We start from the raw sequence: 20,775 nt of genomic DNA, 5'->3' as shown, positions 1-20,775 counted from the left end.
CTACAAGCTCAAGTTCGTTTGAAAGCTGATGGCTGAACCGATGTTACCGACGTAAGCTTTGACTTATGTTTTTCTGAACTAACAGAAACAATCTGGACGAATTTATGTTAAAAATCAGCCCAAATTCGTATCAGAAATTATTCTTACAAAAAATAAGAGACTGTTTGAATGACAAGAGAAAGGCATTTCCACACCACTAGGTGGATTGAGAAAAGGTTTTTTTATAGTCCCGGTCTCCCCTACTTCAAAAATGATAGTTCATGTTAGGACCGCTTTTACAGAGTGGCAGTGGGGGCACGTGTCCACGGTCTTAAGGGGCCTTAGACGGGACCAACCCAGAAAAAAGGTCATTCAGTTTGTTCGTAGCACACAAATAAATCTTGCCCCCGGGCCCATTAAAACGTAAAGGAGGCGCTGGTTCATATACTGGCCCCTCCCAGAAAGGCAACATGCCCATATTTTAATATAAAAGAATACGCAAGTACTTACGATATTTTTCCAGAATCGGCTTGTAGAATCATAATCTGAAAAAAGCAATATATGCCTTCATGAACTGTACCGATCTTTGATTCCAAAGCATCCCGTACTGAGCTTTCATCGTTTCTTCCGAATAATATAGTCTCATGTCCAATCGAACGAAGAGGAGAATGTCGAGTCTTACTGGATCACAAACACCTTCTTTTGTATTTCTTCAAGAGAACTAAATATGGCAGGGCTTTGCTGAAGTTTGGATATATTTTAAAAATTTAAGACTATTGAATAAAAATCTTTTTTATCTAATCGAACGAGTATATTTTTTCTTTGACAAGACATAGCTAATAATTGAATCAATACCACAATCAGAGCATGAAAACTTATCTTTGTTTTCATCCATTAGACAGACGTCTTTTGAAATCGATGTACCACTATTCGAACAGCGTATGTCCATATGACCGAAGCCTTCGGACCGACGAATTGCAACTGTCCGATCCAACATAAATGTTTCGCGGTAACGTTTATGCACTATGTTTACGATCAATTTAGGAAATTTTAGAAACTTTGTGATCTTTCCTTCTGACCATTTAGGATTTTAAATGCAAAGTGTGCAGTTTTTTTCATATCTTTCAAATTTCTAAAGGAATTTTCACCACTGAATTAACGAACTTTCCACATCGAAACGCTGTCAATAGTTTTATGTTATAATAACTATAGGTGCCACTGTAACTTAAAAGAATCGACCAAATATCTGAAGTTAGTATGAAATAGTTCTTACGACAAATCAATCATCTTGAATATTCTTCTTTTATCTTAAGATATCACTCGATTTCACCTGAGAATTTTCTACTATGTATTTCCATGGAAATGTTCACTCATCTCCGATGATTATTGTATTCTAAAGCAAAACAGGCTATTCCGTCAAGGATTTGTATATAATACTTGATTCAAAGAAGATAAACAAATATGCGATTATTCAAATAAGGTAAGACGAAAAAATATATCTCAACGACAATGGAGGAACCTTGTTTCTTGATACACGATAATCTAACAAATTAATTCATAAGAACGCTTAAAAGAACCTGCCGCTCAAAGATAAAAAAAAACAATTTCAGTCTTCATAGAAGATAACGACGTGTTGATATCACACCATCGATGAAGGGTCCAAAATGAAACGGAATATATTCCAATTTTGGCTCATTTGCATGTATTTCCTATAAGTGAACCTTCCGATGACTGCATATTGCTTAACTTATGTAAATATAACTGCGGTAAGCCCTATTTATTACAACGCACATTCATCATGTTAAACCGAGGTGATGCAATTTAATGGAGAAAAACATATTTGACTAATAAAAAACGAAGGGAACTCTGTTCAACGCAGCATGATTCCTTGCATAATATTAAAAACAATTCGTTGAAAACAGACTTTTATTTAAAAAATATTGCATAAATTAACCAGCGAGATTATTTCTTCCCAAACACTGAGTTTTTTCATTAGTCAGTAAGCTATTTCGGATTAGAACTGCTGTGTCCGGCACCACAAGCATAGAAAGTAGAGCAAAAACTGTTCCTATCTGTTCGCAATGAAACTCGGGTTAAAGCTGGTGACCCGAAGCCAAACATGTTCGGAATATGAGCAGTAGAGATATAAGGAATGGCAAAAGGCTGCGGGTAACAACATTAATGAAAAGGGAATTACAAAAAAGCCGAACATAACTGAAGCAGCTCTGGTTAATCTTGAACAGCAGATGGAGGACAGGTGTTTCTGCGGTCACACATCAAGTATCGGTTTGCCAAACATGGTGGTGGTGACCGAGAATTTTCTTTGTGTTACAACCAAGCAACGGGTTTCATTTGTCACGCAAATTTTGGGCAATTGGTCGATATGGTATGTCAACAATTGATGTTAGTTTGAAACGTTGACTAATCCTGGAACGATCTACGAAGGCTTTTCTCATTCTCACTGCCGCGGTTTAACCTTAAAAGTTGGCCCTGCATACTGTTTCACCTAACCGACAAATTGAGAAGTAATTGAAACGCACAAAACACCAATCTACCTCTCATTACTGAAGTTCTTCACGTCTGCATGGGCTCATTAAAGGCGATCGAGAGCTCAAGAATGAACAAACGGAAAATAATCTCAAGATCTTTTGAGAGAAACTTGCTCAAATTACCCGCCCGTAGATGTTGGCTATTCGCAGACTTGCCTTTCTCCTTCCCCTCCAATGCAGCACCCAACGGCCAAATTACATTGAATTGTTCTAAATTTTCTCGTATCGTTGCTTTACCTAGGTTCTGTTTTCGGCAAGGTCGGCCTCAACTGCTTTGATCTTTCAAAGTATGTCACTTTTTGTGGCATTTCAGTGGTGGAATTGAGGAGAAACACAACATTCTTTTGCTGCACTCTGCGGCTTTGCTACCGGATGGTTTCACTACTTAGCTCATACCTGTTGGTGATAAATCTTGGTACTTCAAAAAGGTGTGCCGCCGCCTTCTTTGTATAGCAGGGAAGTAGGTGATACCGATTACAACAAAAATTTGACCGGCGCTATCTTTCCACAAACTAACATCCGATCAATTTCCATACTGAAACCGTCCGAGCAACCATCGAATGAGGGACGCACGTGCCTTCTTGGGTTAGTTTTTCGGAATATTAATTCTATCAGTCGTGTATGTTTCTCCATTTCCACACCACCATGTTGGATAGTAGGAACGACCACTAAGGCTCCAATTATCAGCGCAACCATACGCAACTGTTACTTTATTTTATTCCATAGGTACTGGAAACATGTTTTCGTTATTCGGCACGCTATCTGATATAGTAATTCTTGAAGCGTTGTTACGTAAATAAGTGTATGCTTATTAGGCTATTAGGCATGGATTCTCGCGTTGCTCGATTAGTGATTTCGGCGGTTGAATGGTGCTCAAAGCACTTCCGCTCAGCACTCATTACCAAGAGGAATTAGACATGGAAGAGAGAAACTACCTGTGCGGCTTCCTGACGAAGGGCAGGCCAACATGTGCCATCTTTGCGTGCAGTTGTCAATTGTCTGAGTTGGTTAAAATCGTTTATTCAAAAATGTACAGAAAGCGTCCGGATTATTTCGTTTTACGAAAAATTACCCAGTTGTCGTTCTGTTGAAATAATTTCACCGGAAGGAATTAATTTGTTAAAACCTAATTCTCAAATTGTTTCTTAACGCAAACGCCGAACGCAGAGTGCTATTCAACAAAAACAGATTTAATCGATGAAGGGAATATCTTTCTCAAAGTTGTTGCCAAAGAACGCCATTTTGTCATTGGCAGCCAAAATAAAATTAGTTGTAGAAAAGTAGAACTCTACTTAAAACCAAACATAAAATTTATGGATTAAAGAACAAAACGTTTAGTTTTATTTAGCTGAACAGATCATACGTTCTGAAATAAACCCATTCTAAATCTGTATTCAAAATTGTTGTTGAAGAAAATCTGCCCCAAAACAAAATTGGTGTGATCTGGTCGTTGATACTTATAAAAATCTTAAATTGGCAGATTTTATAACAATCATCTCAGCTTCACCATTCATCTCATATAGGAAAACCAGTAGTTATTGCTAGATATGCCATCTGTGTTAAATATATTGGCACAAAGGGAAAGATGAAAATAGATGCAAACGCATCCGACTTTTGCGTCATCATAACCGAAGTATTGTACCTTTTTCTCTTATTGTTTCCAGGAATATTGCTTCTTGGGACCGGAGCATATAACATCGACCGATTACAATGCAATACGTTGATTGTAGACCTAGTAATGCGCAAAATAATATTCTAACTATTGGTACAATTCCCCTATATTGCAATTAAATGATCGATTGCATTAGAAATAACAACCAAATCGACTTCAACATAACAACGAATTCGTTTTATCAATGGCGGGTGGCAATACAAAAATGATGCTCGACTGTACTTTTCATTTCTTCTGCTCAAGTATAACGTACAATGAAATTATAGCACCCTAACTTGCGTTCAAGTTACTCACGTCTGTTACCAAACAACTGATTGCATGCAAACATACGTTCGATGTTGCCTATATTCAGGGGTTCCGTGATCGCTTGATGCTATAAAATGCATTCGCAAATTATAACAAAAGAGACTGAAAATGTGATGGGCTGGTTTCTACCTGAATCAGATTCCATCAATTATTTTCTCTGCATGGTGCATTTTACCACAGCACGCACTTCTTGCCTTCGCAGAATCCTGGCGCTTGATTAGGATTGGTTTGCCAGGAAACATGTAGTAAAAGATAAATGGTCAATGTAAGGACAGACTGAACCTGTTAGAAAGAAGATTAGAAAAAAGAATTAGAAGATCCCGAGAAAAACGAGTTTCTCTCCATGATTTCTGGTAATGATGATTCCTGCATTCATCGATAGTAACTTTGGCCAATTTTGATAAGTTTGGAATCCAACCGAAGGAATTCGTAATCCTAATCATATTAATTTAATATCCTTTTATTTAATTTCGTGACTTAGTCCTGTATGACTTAGTATCAATCAAGTAAGAAGCAAATTAATGAGCTGCAAAATTAGATGAAACGAATCATACTTTTAAATTAATATCGACAAAAAATGTCACCAATCGGTACTCGGCATAAAAATTCATATAACTCTGAAACTTCTAATGAAAAATTCGAACAACTCTAAAAATTTTAAAAATAAAAAAAATAGCTGCATGACAATTTTTTTATAGTTAGGACTATTGCACCAATAGTCATCTAATTAGTAGAGTCGCCATGTTATTTTACCGATTACTCGACTTTTAATCAACTAATTGTGATAAATTAGATTCAATATAGAACGCGAGAACTCGAAGCGAGCGCCTTTGATTTCATCTTACTCTTAAGAGAGGATAGGGCCTAAATGATGAAAAAACATGATTTTTGCGATTTTTTCAGTACTATCGTTCAAAAAAATAAACTCAAACGTTTTGCATAATACAAAGCATCATTCGAGCAACATTTTGTAATTTTTTCGTGCAAAAATATTGAGACCAACCGACTTATTGGCGAAGAGGTATTTTTGAGAACGCTTCTTAAAAATCATGATTTGCGGTGTCCACTGTATCTCAGCATAGACTAATCACAAAGCAACGAATCAAAGCAGCTTAGATAGAGTAGATGGTTTTCTAGACCCCATCGGTTTTGTTTGAATTTTTTTTAACTCATAACTTGCTGAGTTTTGTTCCGATAGGCTTGGAAATTTCACAGAATATTCTTGAAATGTTTTACTATAACAAAATACAAAGGGAAATATAAATGATTTTTTAAAAGTGTTAGGCCCTTAAATTCAATCTATCGAACAAAGAAACTAATGGTTTTCGTATATGAGATGATACTGGAGCTGATCATCATATATTTTAAATGTTATGCACTCCAACTCTGAAGAATTATTTACATGATTGAAAAAGTAAATCGAGTTCTACGATAGTTGAAACAAATAATCGGTGTAACAAATTGTTGTTTTGGAAATCCCTTTTAACCGTAAATAATTCAAATTGTAAAAATGAGATTATGAAATTTGGCGCATTTTTAATAAAAAAATTAGAGTTAGAAAAGTTTGGGAAGATTCCATAACTTTTATGAACGGGAATTGAGACCAATATCGTCTATTGTATATGTAGAACAATGGCACATACTTTTTATATGAGACTAGCGGACCCCTGCACACTTCGTAGCGCAATAATATTAAATTAAATGTAAACAAATAAAAACTACTTTCAATAGATTTTAATGTTATTGAAAAAAGACAGTGATTCCCAAAATTTGTATATCACGAACCACAGCTACTCTGTGATAAACACCATTTTATTGTTTCTCTAATATCGGAAAAAATATATAAAAACCGATGGATTGCCGAAACTTTTACAGGCAACATTAAATTTTTCATATAAAAACTCAAAATTCACGACATTAACTCCTAACCTTGAGCCCTTGAGATTTATTGAAGGTAACAGAAAAGCTTAACAGATGGGAAACTGACGTTCGCATTCGAATGACATAACAGTGGGTATCATTGGAATGCGTTTAATATAAACGTTTCACCTTTGAATTTGTCAGTCAAAATGGTTCCCTCAATAACATTTGCTCTTAACCTTTTAACTTTGAACTGTTTTGCTGCATTTGCTTCTGTACTTTCTGTACTTTTTGCTGTACTTTCTGTACCTGTTCCTGTAGTTTCTGAATTTGTTTCTGTACTTTCTGATCCTGCTCCCATTTTTTCTGTACCTGCAACTGTCCCGGCGAAATTCGTATCACTCAAAAATTATCTTTGGATGGAAATTATTTCACACACTCACAAAATCAGAATAGTCAAACGACCTATGTAGGAGTTGGTTTCAGAAGAGCGTGGTCATGAATGCTCGCAATCAGTAAAGAAATTCTAACAGTTATTTTATCGTGCACAGTGGATTGTCAAAATAAATCAACGATTGTTTTTAATTCGATCTCAGCAATTTTTCGAAATAGGTAATGTAAACTTTGAACTTCGAACGCTGAGAGAAAAATATGCTCAAAGCGATGTTGAGAAACAAAAGAAAAACATGCCTAAAAACATCTCGAATGTGTTGATATAATTAAGTAACTGGGCTAATCGAAAAAGCTTGGGCTCAAATGAACCCTACTTGAAATTTGAAACATTTCACAAAATTGAGTCGTTTTGAGAAAAATATCCAAAGGTTTCAAACCATTATTTACGCTATTAATGTATTTATCTGAAAGTAGCAATATTTGAAAGGAGTTTCGCTTACTCGTAACACCGATTATGATCTTATGCAGAGCTATTGTACCAATTATCATCTCATTAGTAGAATCGCAATATCATTTCACCGATAGCTCGACTTATATAGAATCAACGAATTGTGATAAAATTGGAAACAATATCTTTGTTTCGACTCTGAAACGAAATACCATAGGCAGAAATAGCTCGAAAATAGTTGTTATAGCGACGACGCAAAAACTCGAAGCGAATGCACCTATTTTCAACTTACCCCAAAAGTCAATCTATCAAATTTAGGCCGAAAAAAATCCTTCGAATCGTTCTCTCTGAATGAAATTTTAGTACATTGTGACAGCAATAAATACATGCATCGTGAAGATAGATTCACATTTCTGAAATTTTCTGAAAACAACGAATCATAAAATAACGTGAACTCACTAATCACTTTCTTTTCTTATGGTCGTTCTACAACTTAACCTGACGGCATTGAACACAATTTAAATAAGGGAAAATGGAAACCTTTATGCTGTTCATTTGGTGCCCAAACTTCATTAATCATGTGATTTGAAATAACAAAACATGTGAATTAAGTAGGCTCAGTAAAATTTGAACACAAATTAGCTAGTTTGGCGCCAAATTATATTATTACTAATCTAGTATTCATATTTTGCTTTCCAGCGGGCAACAGCATTGCATAACTCGATACGGGCCAAACAATCATCGAAGATCTAGCATGCATTGAGTGGAGAATTTCCAAGTCCATAGAAAACAATTTTCTTGATTTTCTCCACTTTCCAGAAGGATTTTCCTTATAGCCTAAAACCTATAGCATAAACGTCACCTTTCGAACAAAATTAGGATAAACTACCTTCATCTGTTGCATTCGATTACTATCCCCATTTTTATCCTACTCATATGTAAAAGATACGGTATAATTCACAGCTTAACAAAATCGTTTATCAAACTCATAAACGGTACGGTGTTACATTCATCATATGCACACGTACATGCGCAGCCGTTTGCACCAATAAGCAATTAACGTTAACAAAATTGCTCAAAATTAAGTTATTCAACCAAGCTCAAAACGATTAATACAATTTTTACATCACACCTTCTTTGATGAACGATCGATTGATCTTATAACTGACCTATTATGAATACAATACTTAGCCGTTGTGAGTAAAGTCACGATCGACCAAAGAAGGCTTGGTTCGAAGTTTGCGGCATTATCTCAATCGAAGTTCGTGGCACAATTAACACACACATGCACGAATTTTTGAGTTCATATTAACTGAATTTTACTCATTGGATTTTGATCTTGGGAAGTTATTACAAATATCACACTTCATTACATTCTATTCATTTGACCCAGTATCTTGCGAGGTTTTGTAGTAGTTAAATGGCGTGAGACTACCAATAACGTTATCATGCATCACCATTCGCGCATCGATCAGAATGGAGATCATTACGCCAGTAAGCCATAGCTCGATGCCACACAAAAAGTTAGTCAGCACATAAATTTGGATGATCGTAAATATTCGGAAACACAATAGCAATCCAATAAATTTTTTTTTTATTCAATAATATAATATAATATTAAGGCACACTGCTTAAGCTCTAAGATGCCAAGGGTATTTACTAATCTTAATTATCGTCTAACTTAAAACTAGAGTAGTATCATTATGTAATATAGTATCTGGCGATCGGTAGTGGCCGGTGAATTGAATTTAGGATGAGATGATTCCAGATGGCGATGGTAATTTTCTATGTTGGCCGCATTCTTCGGTCCGTGAGGGTCCGCGGGAAACACCCCCAGGCTACGAAGGCCCGGCGGGTGGCCCGCATGCTGGTCATTGACTGGAGCGGTCTTCCGGTGATGGTGATGTTACGGAAGAGAATGAAAAAAAAGAAGTAAATATTGTGGGAAACGGGGTAAAAAAGGGGTGTGGGAACAAAATGTTTGAAAACGACAGAGATCTAATTAGTTGCCATCGAGATGGTGAAAAAACAGGGAAAGGGGAACGAAAAAGTTAGTGACAAAAAAAAAGATCTTGTTAATTCCAATGAAGATGGTGAACAGGGACGGGGATAGAGAGAATCGGGCGGATGTTAGTGTCGAACCTGTAGGTGGAGATTATATTTTCTGAGCGAGGAATAACACATTACACTTGTATATCAATGTGTTTAAGGTACTGGTATATGAGAAGCATATATGAACTATCCCGACTCGCCAACACATCCCGAACCGGCACCTCAGGCGGTCTACCTCGGGCCCTGAGGGATTCCAGTAGCTTCGACCTGGCGTCACGATACTCTACGCACGACCACACGACATGCTCGATGTCCTGATAACCGTCGCCACAGGTGCAGAGCCCGTTCTCCACGATCCCGATACGCCGGAGATGTGCGTTGAATGTATAGTGATTTGACATGAGCCGTGACATAACGCGAATGAAATCACGACTCATGTTCATCCCCTTGAACCAAGGTTTCGTCGATACCTTAGGGATAATGGAGTGTAGCCATCGTCCCAGTTCGTCATTGCTCCATGAAGTTTGCCAACTTTCGAGAGTTTTCTGACGAGAAATACTGAAAAATTCATTGAAGCAGATTGGTCTTTCATAAATATCACCTTCCAATGCGCCCACTTTAGCCAATAAGTCTGCCTTTTCATTGCCCGGAATGGAACAATGCGAAGGGACCCAGACTAACGATATTAAATAAGACCGTTCAGATAAAGTTCTCAAATGTTCCCGTATTTTCCCCAGGAAATATGGGGGATACTTTCCTGGCTTCATTGCCCGGAGAGCTTCTATTGAACTTAGACTATCCGTGACAATGAAGTAATGGTCTTTGGGCATGGTTTCAATGATCTCGAGGGTGTACTGAATAGCAGCTAATTCTGCGACGTAAACTGAAGCCGGATCACTGAGTTTGTAAGAAGCGGTGATGTTTTGATTGAAGATGCCGAAGCCTGTGGACTCGTTGATGTTTGATCCGTCAGTGTAAAACACCTTTTCACAGTTGACTGTTCTAAATTTATTATAAAAAATATTTGGGGCCACTTGAGGGCGCACGTGATCCGGAATTCCACGAATTTCTTCTCTCATGGATGTGTCGAAAAACACAGTAGAATCAGAAGTATCCAAGAAATGAGCACGGTTGGAAACAAACGAAGAAGGATTAATATTCTGAGCCATGTAATCAAAATACAAGGACATAAAACGGGTTTGAGAGTTAAGCTCAACTAACCTTTCGAAGTTTTCAATCACCAGAGGATTCAAAATGTCGCATCGAATGAGCAAACGATATGAGAGATCCCAGAACCGGTTTTTCAGTGGAAGAACGCCCGCCAGCACTTCGAGGCTCATCGTATGAGTCGATTGCATGCAACCCAAGGCAATACGCAAACAACGATACTGAATTCTTTCCAGCTTGATGAAATGAGTGTTCGCCACTGATCGGAAGCAGAAGCATCCATATTCCATAACGGACAATATCGTTGTTTGGTACAACCTGATCAGGTCTCCTGGGTGGGCACCCCACCATGATCCGGTTATTGTACGAAGAAAGTTGATTCTCTGCTGGCATTTTTGTTTCAGATACCTAATGTGACATCCCCAGGTGCCTTTGGAGTCGAACCAGACCCCGAGATATTTAAACGTGAAGGCCTGAGCTATGGTTTCACCCCCTAGTTGAAGCTGTAATTGTGCTGGTTCTCGCTTCCTCGAAAATACAACCAGCTCAGTTTTCTCCGTAGAGAACTCGATACCCATTTGAAGAGCCCATGATGATAAGTTGTCGAGAGTATCTTGTAATGGTCCTTGGAGATCGGCAGCTTTGGGTCCTATAATAGACACAACGCTGTCGTCGGCAAGTTGTCTTAGCGTGCAAGATGTGTTGATACATTCATCGATATTACTTACGTAAAAATTGTATAAAAGGGGGCTTAAGCATGAGCCCTGAGGAAGACCCATGTAGCTGAATCGTATTGTCGACAAATCACCATGCGCAAAGTACATGTGTTTCTCAGACAATAGATTATGTAAAAAGTTGTTCAAAACTGGCGAAAGACCATGCTGATGCAACTTCTCAGATAGGATATTTATAGAAACTGAGTCAAAAGCCCCCTTAATGTCTAGGAAAACTGACGCCATTTGTTCTTTACGAGCAAATGCCATTTGAATTTCTGTTGAGAGCAACGCAAGACAATCGTTCGTTCCTTTGCCCCTGCGGAAACCAAATTGTGTATCTGAAAGTAAACCATTAGTTTCGACCCAATTGTCTAGACGAAACAGAATCATTTTTTCGAACAATTTCCGGATACAGGAAAGCATAGCAATCGGCCGATACGAATTGTGATCGGAGGCTGGTTTCCCTGGTTTTTGAATGGCGATAACTCTGACTTGTCTCCAGAATCCAATAAATGGTGTTTGCAAACAGAGCTACTGGCATAAGCTTCTGGACTGCCCACGTGAATGCAAAGGTGGCAATGAATCAACACAAAATTAACCACACCTGTATGAAAGGTGAAGCGATTGTTCAATCTACGGTCTCAATTCGGAAGCATTTCTGTGGACTGTGATTATCGAAATTTATTGGATCCAATTTTGGACAACCGAGCTGCGTTTTGAACGTTACTTTATTGTATGGCTTCGTGTGGGATTACCGGTTACACATCAACACAATTTCTGTTTGATTGAATTATTAGGCACCCAGGCACGTACCCAGAGGAGGGACCCAAGGAGCCCTAGAACCTCCCGAAATCGAATACTTTCATCGATTGCTTTGATACATATTATTTATACATTCATTTTTATACATGCTATAGTACTTAATGAAAAAGGGTTATCGTTTTTAAAAAGACATTTTTGGGAGGTAAAAACTGGATAAATATTATAGGGATAAAATAGGGATTACACCGGGTATTGGAATAGAAATTACACCGTAAAATAGAGTTTCGTGGGAATCGAAACAGATGCCGCAAAGGATCAGTATTGAGCGCACTCGCAATAGTTTGAGCTAGATCTTGCAAACAAGAAAGACATTCTGCCGCCTAGAGCCGCACATGCTTATTCCGAAAAGTAAAGACGAATGCGAGCGATCTTCGGAAGCATATTTGGGGAGGCTGATGCGGATTCGTTTGAACTTTTGTTATCGATTGGTAGCTGTTGACGAAACCAGGACCCATTATTATACGCTAGAGAACAGAGTGATAACCCAACTCCCCCAATGGACTGAAGTCGGTACGAGTGTAGGATCGTCATATCGTATAGTTTTCGTAGACTATCTCGAAAAAGGTAGAAAACACTATATACAACAAGTATTAGTGTGCGTTACTGGCGCGGTTGAGGACCGAAAGATTAGGTTTTATTTAGTCAATGCGCCGGTTTACAAGTACATCGCGCAGGTTTCCTTTTGTAGTTTTTTGACTGGTATTTCTGGAACCTGAACCGTCCAAGTGACTACAAATTGGAATAGTTTTGAGGCACGTTAAGAAGATGTTTTCTTTTCTTCGCGAGTCGAAACAAGGGAGCCACTTGCTATTCGTGAATGATTTTGCAGTAAATTGTCTTCATTTAAAGTAATGTATGCTGATCTCAGAATATATTACATTACACGCTTCTGAAATGTTGGGCTCTAAATATGGATATAGAAAAGAACCTAATCAGTTTGGTTTTGTTATTGCTAATGCCTATGCTGTTTCTGGACTCATCAAACGCAACACTAAAGACTTTAACGATGTGTATTTTCTCTAGAATGTTTATATCGCACTAGGACCGCTATATTTGAATTAAATTCGTGCGACAAATAATCAACTAATTTTTCAAACTAGGAGAGCTTACCGTTAAATTTTTTTTATCTATTTTTATCTTTATTGTATTCGACTAGAGGTAACATATCGCACAGACATCTGTCATACCAATCTAGGATTCGGTTAATATCCATTTGTAGAGCACAGCAATCCGCAAGACTTGTAATGATGCGGTAAATTTTGAGACCGTCAGCATGCATTATTTTAAATGACAACAATTCACTATAAAGATCGTTCACGAATAACACGAAACGACGTGGTCTGAGATGGCTCCCTTGGGGTACACCCGATGTAATGTGAAATGAATCTGAGGAAGCATTACGACCCGTGAGATATGAGAGAATCCAATTGGTTAACCAATCAGGGAGTCCACCTCATTCGCTTCAATTTTTCCACAGCGAACTGATGAAGAACACGGTCGGATACTTCTGAAAAATCCAAATACACCGCATCGATTTGTTGACAGCTAGTTAGGTTAGGTTGGCTGATAGGATTGTCGATGCCTTTCACGCAGCCTATCTGGGTTCGATTTCCAACCCCGCACATAGGGTCAGAAAGTTTTTCTGCCCGAAAAGGTGAATGAATTCAAGGTTTAAACCGCTATGATTGAAAAAAATCTAAATGAGCGCAGTATTTCTGCAGATCACCATCTTTAGCCTGTCATTGGGTGAGATACGCAGAATGTGTAAACTGCCGGCATGTCATTTTGCGTTGGAACTTCAACTGTTTGCATGCGAAGCTCAAAAGATTTAATCTTAATTATTAATCACGTTGCAATTGCCAGCTGACTTTATTGAAATTAAACTACAAATTTGTTGAGTACGTTATGTCGAATTCGACTTCAACATGTATCATGCCTATACAATTTGATTTTGATGTTTGCTTCTCGGTTGTAGAAATGACATCTAAGTAAGAGTAGCGACCCGTCAAAATGTTTCTTGTGCATTGCGAAAATTGTCGGCAGCTAGTAAGTCCAGGTCGGGAGGGAATTGAAAGCCGGATGTCGCAAACACAAGCCGGTTGTCACAAGAGTGGTCATCTGTTACAAACAGAATCTCAAATTCAGTACCCAAGAAATGTCGTCTATAATCGTGTATCGAAATAAAAATCTAGCAAGACTTTCAAGAATGTGTTGACTCTGAATCGTGCAATAAGTAAATCGAGTCGGTCATTCTCAAAAGAAGCTGATGAAATTTTAGTACCGGGTATGAGGTGTAGTTTCAATCAATACTTTCAGATTTTGAATAGGAATATTGAAATAGTTCGCAAAGAAACATCTCAAGTGACTAGCCATCTCTTAAAATGACGCGACCAGAGTCATGTCGAGTTCTTTTTGTCAAGCAGTACTAGTGTTCTAAGACATGGACCCTCCCAAGACGCCACAGCTTTGCCAAACAGAAATATATTGGGTCGTTGTCAAGCGCAAACTCAAAAAGAAACAACAGATTGTTGTCAGTGAGATGCAGTTCAAGGCAAAGTGGTTCAGTCGGTTAAGCCATCTCTGAGAAAATTGAGCGCGTAAAAATACAACGCTTTTTGTCGGTTACGTCACTTATACAATCATATCTCCGGAACCAAAAGTCACAGCCATTTGAACTTCGAACTTGATCAATGGCCCGATAGTAGCTTTCAAACGAGCCCAAGTTTGCTAAATTCGGTTCAGCCATCTCTGAGAAAATTGAACGCGTTCAAATATCTTCGAAAAGTGCATATGCATACACACACAGACATTTTCGGATCTCGTCGAACTAAGTCGAATGGTATATAACACTATGGGTCTCCGAGGTTCCGTTTGAAAGTCGGTTTCTCCAGCAATTCTAATACCTTTCTACAGAGAAATGCAAATAGTTTGACCGATGTGTCATACTGTTGTTATAGCAACGGGAAAAACGCAAAGCGAATGCACCCATTTCCATCATACCCTTAGAGTCAAGGGATCGAACAGAGACAGTAGATTGCACTCTAAATAGTGGTTTTAGTATATGAAATGAATAGTGGAGCTGAGATTAATGGGAATACCGTTACCCTATTTTTGTTTCGAAATTCGTAAGCCGCATGCACGAAGTTATACAGTGATACATAAATAAAAGCAACTCCTCCCTATCAATTTATGGCGTGTGGCGTGTGTCGTTGAAGAGAATTAATCTTGTTGGAAAGTGAGATCTGTCAATTGGGATAATTTTTGCAAATTGTATTAAACGAAATGCAGTTGATGGGGTGATAATATACATGCTTCAATGTATTAAAAACTATTTATCACCTCCTTCGCCGCAGAATGAGTTTTCTAGTTGAAAGCGTGGCAGCGTTTTGGATTTGAACTCACCTGAAATGGAAGAAAGAAAAATCGCATTAGTTAGATGCTCAGATGGACATTGTTGCAAATTCGTTGCTGTTCATATTTACGAGTTTGAATAGAAATAGCAGTTATCCTTTTCAGAAAGATACATTTGCATAAATTTCACTAATGAACTTTTTAATTTCGGATTTGTTCGTTTATTTGGAATAAACTCAAAATAAAGACAGTATGGTTAATGGCTGAAAGACAATTTTTTTCATTTGGGAGAGGAAATTCAATAGAGATGATGATGACTGAATAGTTTAAATCTGACGGAACTCAAACATCGCATAACGATCGTTTTCAGGCGAAACGAATGACAGCTGCTCGCCTATATAAGTTTTTTTTTTTCCTAAAGCGGTAGTGTTATGTTCGTAACGAAATTATTCATATCATAATCGGTTTCCCAAAACTATCTAAAAATAATAAACTTCATCTGTTGCTGTCATTCGTTTCGCATGAAAACGATCGTTATGTGATGTTTGAGTTCCGTCAGATTTAAACTATTCAGTCATACTCTTTCTCAATCAAATAGATCATTCACGTTTCTTCAAATTGTATGAAAATGGCATACTTTCATAAAATTATTCTTGACATCATCTTTATTGAATTTCCTCTCCCAAATGAAATAAATTGTCTTTCAGCTATTAACCATACTGTCTTTATTTTGAATTTCTTCCAAATAATTTTTTAACGAACGAAAGTTCGCTCTTGAAGTTCAGGTAGATTTGCAAGATTTACTTATTTCAGAACAAAAACAAGATTATTGATTGGCGAGTGCTAATATTCGACTAAAATAACGTCAAATTTCCATCACACTCAATACGTATTCCACGGGAACCACATCAAGAATATAATCAATCACCATTATCTAACTGACGTTGATGATATATACATCATGGTATTTCTACTGTGATATCAGAAAGAACGGCATCGACGAGATAATGGATGATGACGCAAGAAGCGAAATAATCGACCCTTAATTGTCATTGAATGGTAATGAAATATTATATCATAAAATTCAAAGAACTTAGAGTTTCGTTTCAAGATCCGTTTGTGAATATTTTTTCAGTCAATTTTCAGTGTATTTTTTCTAGAGGTCTTAAAATACTTCCTACAACCTATTCTTAGATGCTATTTTGGTACAAGTAACAGTTGCCGAGTTACATCGATTTTAATGTCGTTTTTGCTTTGAAAAACTGGAACTGATCCAGGGTAGTTTCATTAATTAAACAATTTTCCCTAAACTGAGTTGGGCTCTCGTTTAGCAACGAAGGTGTGAACAAATCCGACAAAAGAATCTGACTCAGAAATGTCATTTTTCATGATGTATGTCAACACTATAGCTTCAAACGAACGGTTTGACAGTAGTTAAAATGGAAACTGGGTTAGGGTTGGAATCAAGCAAAAACGACATAAGAAATTGCAAAAATCAGTCTTGAGTCTTGAAGAATCCGTGTTAAACAAATGGTTTTCTATACAGAAGACGTGTGCAAAGTTTCATCCAAATGAGGTCTGGTGTTAAAAATTCAAACCGTCTAGCTACAAAAACTTCTCTAAAGTCTAGCTACAAAAACGTAAAACTATTCCAATGTGCAGTTCTTGTTAGGCCAAACGAACATTTGGAAAACCTAATCTCCAATTTCTAGTTTTAGAAGTATCGAATATGTTCAAAACTCCGAAATTAAGATCGATTGTAGAAAGATGGTTGAGCCAAATTTCACACACTTTGATTAAAATAAAAGGTCTTATGGTCAAATAAACTGTTATTGAATTTGATCCGAATCAGAACTTTCAAATTAAAACTTCCAAACTGTCATTGAAAGTGACAAGAAAACTCTTAATTTGATTCAAAAATGTTCCGTTTTGAAGGTTATTTTAGTCAATAGTCAAACAAACTGACATCGAATATACCGGCCCAAGTTAACCCCCAAGGAAGTCCCGGGAATAGTTGTCAAAAACTCCTAAATATGTTGTTTTTATTAGAAGCATGTTGAAATTGAAAGAACCTAATCCAACAATCGCACCTTCGTTTTTTCAACTGTCTCACTCGTGAATGATCACATTCAAAATAAACTTACAGAAATGAAGCATATTCATCTTCAACTTCAGCAAAAGTAAGTATCAATACCAATGTCACTCATTTTCCTACGACAAAGCAAAAACAAGATAGCGTCTGCCGAAAAATTCAGTTGAATTTTGATTCTCATTCCATCCTGAAAATATTGAAAATCTGTCCATACAGAGTATCTAAAGTATGATAAATTAAAAATGCTATCCTCTAGAACCTCTCTGGAAATTAAAAATATTATCATAACGATCACCATTGTACAGCACAAAAACATATAAATTTACGTTTTGATAGATGCACATAAAAAGAGCGTCGCAAAAGATGTAAAAATATGTTTTGCCTTTCTCTATAGAAAGGTATTAGAATTCCTGGATAAACCGACTTTCGAACGGAGCCTCGGAGACCCATAGTGTTATATACCACTCGACTCAGTTCGACGAGATCGGAAAAATTTCCAAAATCGAAAATTTTTTTTGATGCCGAAACTCTTAAAACTGCATGAAACATCGAAATTTAGTGTCGTCTCAAAAAAAATTTTTTTTGAAAAAATCAACTTTCTGGGACTTAGAAAAATTTTGATATTTTTTCTAAGTCCCGAAAAGCCGATTTTTTCGGGATGACACTAAATCACGACGTTTCATGCAATTCTAAGCCTTTTGGCATCAAAATGTACTCCCCCCTATGGTGATTTTTCAAGATATATGAAAATTCCACTAAGTGGACTAAGAAGGCTTTTTTTAGATTAGCGTCACTGTCCTCATACAAATAGGCAACGCAAATGTCAAGCACTAGTTTGGAAAAATGGTGCTGACGGTGTGACATAAACACTGAAGCATGCTTTTGTGAACTACTTGATTCAATCTGAATCAATTGGTGTCATAATTAGTATCTGAAATTATATTATAAAAGTATGAAATATATTTTCATGAGACTGTTATGAAAGAAGAGAAAGGCATTATCACACCACTAGGTGGATTAAGAAGGGTTTTTTCAGTAATTTTACAGCTAATTCACATGAATTTGACATCAAAGTAGATGGAAAGTTCCGATTTAAATGTTAATCGATTTAATTTCAAGGGCGTTACTCCAAAAAATAAAACATGCTTTGATTTGCGTGAAATTTAATTTTTAAATTCTCAAGAGTGCCAAAAAACCTTTGTGGATCGTATTCTGTCATTATTGATTTCCGAAGCTTTGACTGAACATAACACATCACTCAATAAGTCGTGTGACTAAGAAAAACACATTTTCCTATCCAAAAATCGGTCCATTTTCATCAATGTAATCTCCTTCAAGAGCAATATAATCATTCCAATGCTTCCCTTAGTTCACGATTCCGTGCTTGTACAAAAAATTGTCTTTTGCCTCAAAACAGGTTTCACATTAAACAATTATTTCTTCATTTAAGTTGAATTTTTTACCGGCGACATCAGCTAATAGCCAGGTAGCAATAATAACAAATTTTATCATCATATTTTGTCTTGATGTTTCTGTGCTGTGATAGCGATACTTGATATTTTGCTGATGTTTCATCAAGAAATTGAACAATATCTGTTTAGCATCAAAATTAGTTATTATATATTATTTCGTTATTGAAAAGTTATTCTAATTTAATTAGGTTCAATTGATCCAGTAATTCTATTTTCAAATAAAATACTATTGAATAAACAGCATCAGATCCAGATAAGATGAATGCTTATGGTATTATTCTATGATACATGCTGGAATATCAAATAACTGATAATTTCGTTTTCTATAAATATTTCGTTGTAGCTTTGATGTTGCGATGACAGAATTTTATATTTCGATACTATTTTCTCATGCAGACTTTGTTATGATTTTTGATATTTTAACTTTTATTTCAAACTAAATAATGTTAATTTCTACCATTGAGATGTTTGGTTTTAATAAAAAAAATTTGTTGTTGGTTTGCAAATCACTTCCACCCAGACATTTCGCAGAATTCTTTATTAGTCTTAATATACTGATTGGAATTGAAAAAAAAGACAAATATCTACCAGGCAATTGTTTGCAGTATTTTTCGATAACTGAGTGCAGATGAAAAAATATCTAATGCGGCTTCGTCACATCGTTTTGTTCGTATGCTATCAGACCTCGCTACCGCTCGTTCGGACCTAATTGAAACAAAGAAACCAAGCTTTGAGTAGACTGGGCAAACGAGGCGGTTACAGGTTTGTATGCTAGAGGCCGCCGGTTTTCGAATTTCAGCTGGCGTCGAAATTACCCTTTCGGCGAATGGGTCTTTCAGAGAAATAACCCTTTCGACAGTTCTCATCTCATCCAAGTCAGTCGATAAAACATAACCGCTTACGTTCGGGACGGAAGAATCCATGTACAGTATTGTGTAGTGAACAATAGAACGACCTCGAAATGAGTGAACCAAACGAACAAAAGCTACCGCCGACACGAAAGAATACAATTGTTGTTGACTTCACACAGTGCAAAATTCGACCTTCGATACGAGAACTTAAAGGTTTGCTTAAGGAGCAAATGCATCTTGACATTAAACGTGTGCATTTACTTCAATGCAATAAGACCAATAATGTTGTTTATATCCAGTTCTATAAAGAGTTGGATGCAATTCAATTCGCTAAAGACAATAATAATGTGCACTATGTGGAGCATGAAAATATCAAGTACAACATTCCAGTATATATGGAAGATAGTGCTATGGAAGTGCGTGTGCATGATCTTCCCTCAAGCGTCATCGATCATTATATTCGCAAAACTATGTCCCAATACGGAGAGATTCTCTCTATCGAAAAGTAAAAGTGGAAGATTTTTTCCCCGGTATTCTAAATGGCGTACGTTTGTTACGCATACACTTGAAGAAGGCTATACCTTCTTATGTGACATTCGGTCAAGATACAAGAATCCCGTGCAAATCACTTGTTACCTATGACAATCAGATGGCCACATGCCAAAAAGCTGTTCACTACGGTAAGCCATGTGATAAACTGGACGAGGAGACAACCACACCAAAGGACAACGATGCTTCTTTCACACCAACCCCAAGCAACCCCAGTACACCTGTGACAGTCACCAACAACAGTGAAGCATCCCCTTCAACGAAACCATCCAACGTATCCCCTATAGAACAAAGTACACCAGCTGCAGTTAACAACTTACCATCCAACCAACCAGCAACTGCAAACTGCCCCTCAATCCTCGCAGGAGGAAAATGGAAGCTCCACTCCCCCTAGAAAAAGAGTGACAACGAGATCCAATACAAAAAAAAATTATCTAAAAACTCAGCTAGATCGGCCACGTAAAGCTTGTACGCAAATAGGCCTGAATTAATGAAG

The 20,775-nt window shown here is 37.1% G+C and overlaps 1 protein-coding gene across 8 annotated transcripts in view; it reads right to left on the bottom strand.

Moving 5' to 3' along the window:
* The window catches only part of LOC131436857 (ras GTPase-activating protein raskol), a 352,339-nt gene that overhangs the window by 101,669 nt on the left and 229,895 nt on the right, over nt 1-20,775 (bottom strand). For 4 of the 8 annotated variants that reach the window (XM_058605807.1, XM_058605808.1, XM_058605806.1 and 1 more), the window contains one exon: nt 15,304-15,366. The exons of the other annotated variants lie outside the window; for them this stretch is intronic. In XM_058605807.1, coding sequence (XP_058461790.1) covers nt 15,304-15,366 — 63 coding nt within the window. The remainder of the gene's footprint in view (nt 1-15,303; nt 15,367-20,775) is intronic. 8 annotated transcript variants of the gene reach the window in all.

This window comes from Malaya genurostris, chromosome 3 (genome assembly GCF_030247185.1).
Source record: "Malaya genurostris strain Urasoe2022 chromosome 3, Malgen_1.1, whole genome shotgun sequence".
Classification (NCBI taxonomy): Eukaryota; Metazoa; Arthropoda; class Insecta; order Diptera; family Culicidae; genus Malaya; species Malaya genurostris.
Note: the sequence above shows the minus strand (reverse complement) of the source record. Positions and strands in the feature narration are given on the sequence as shown.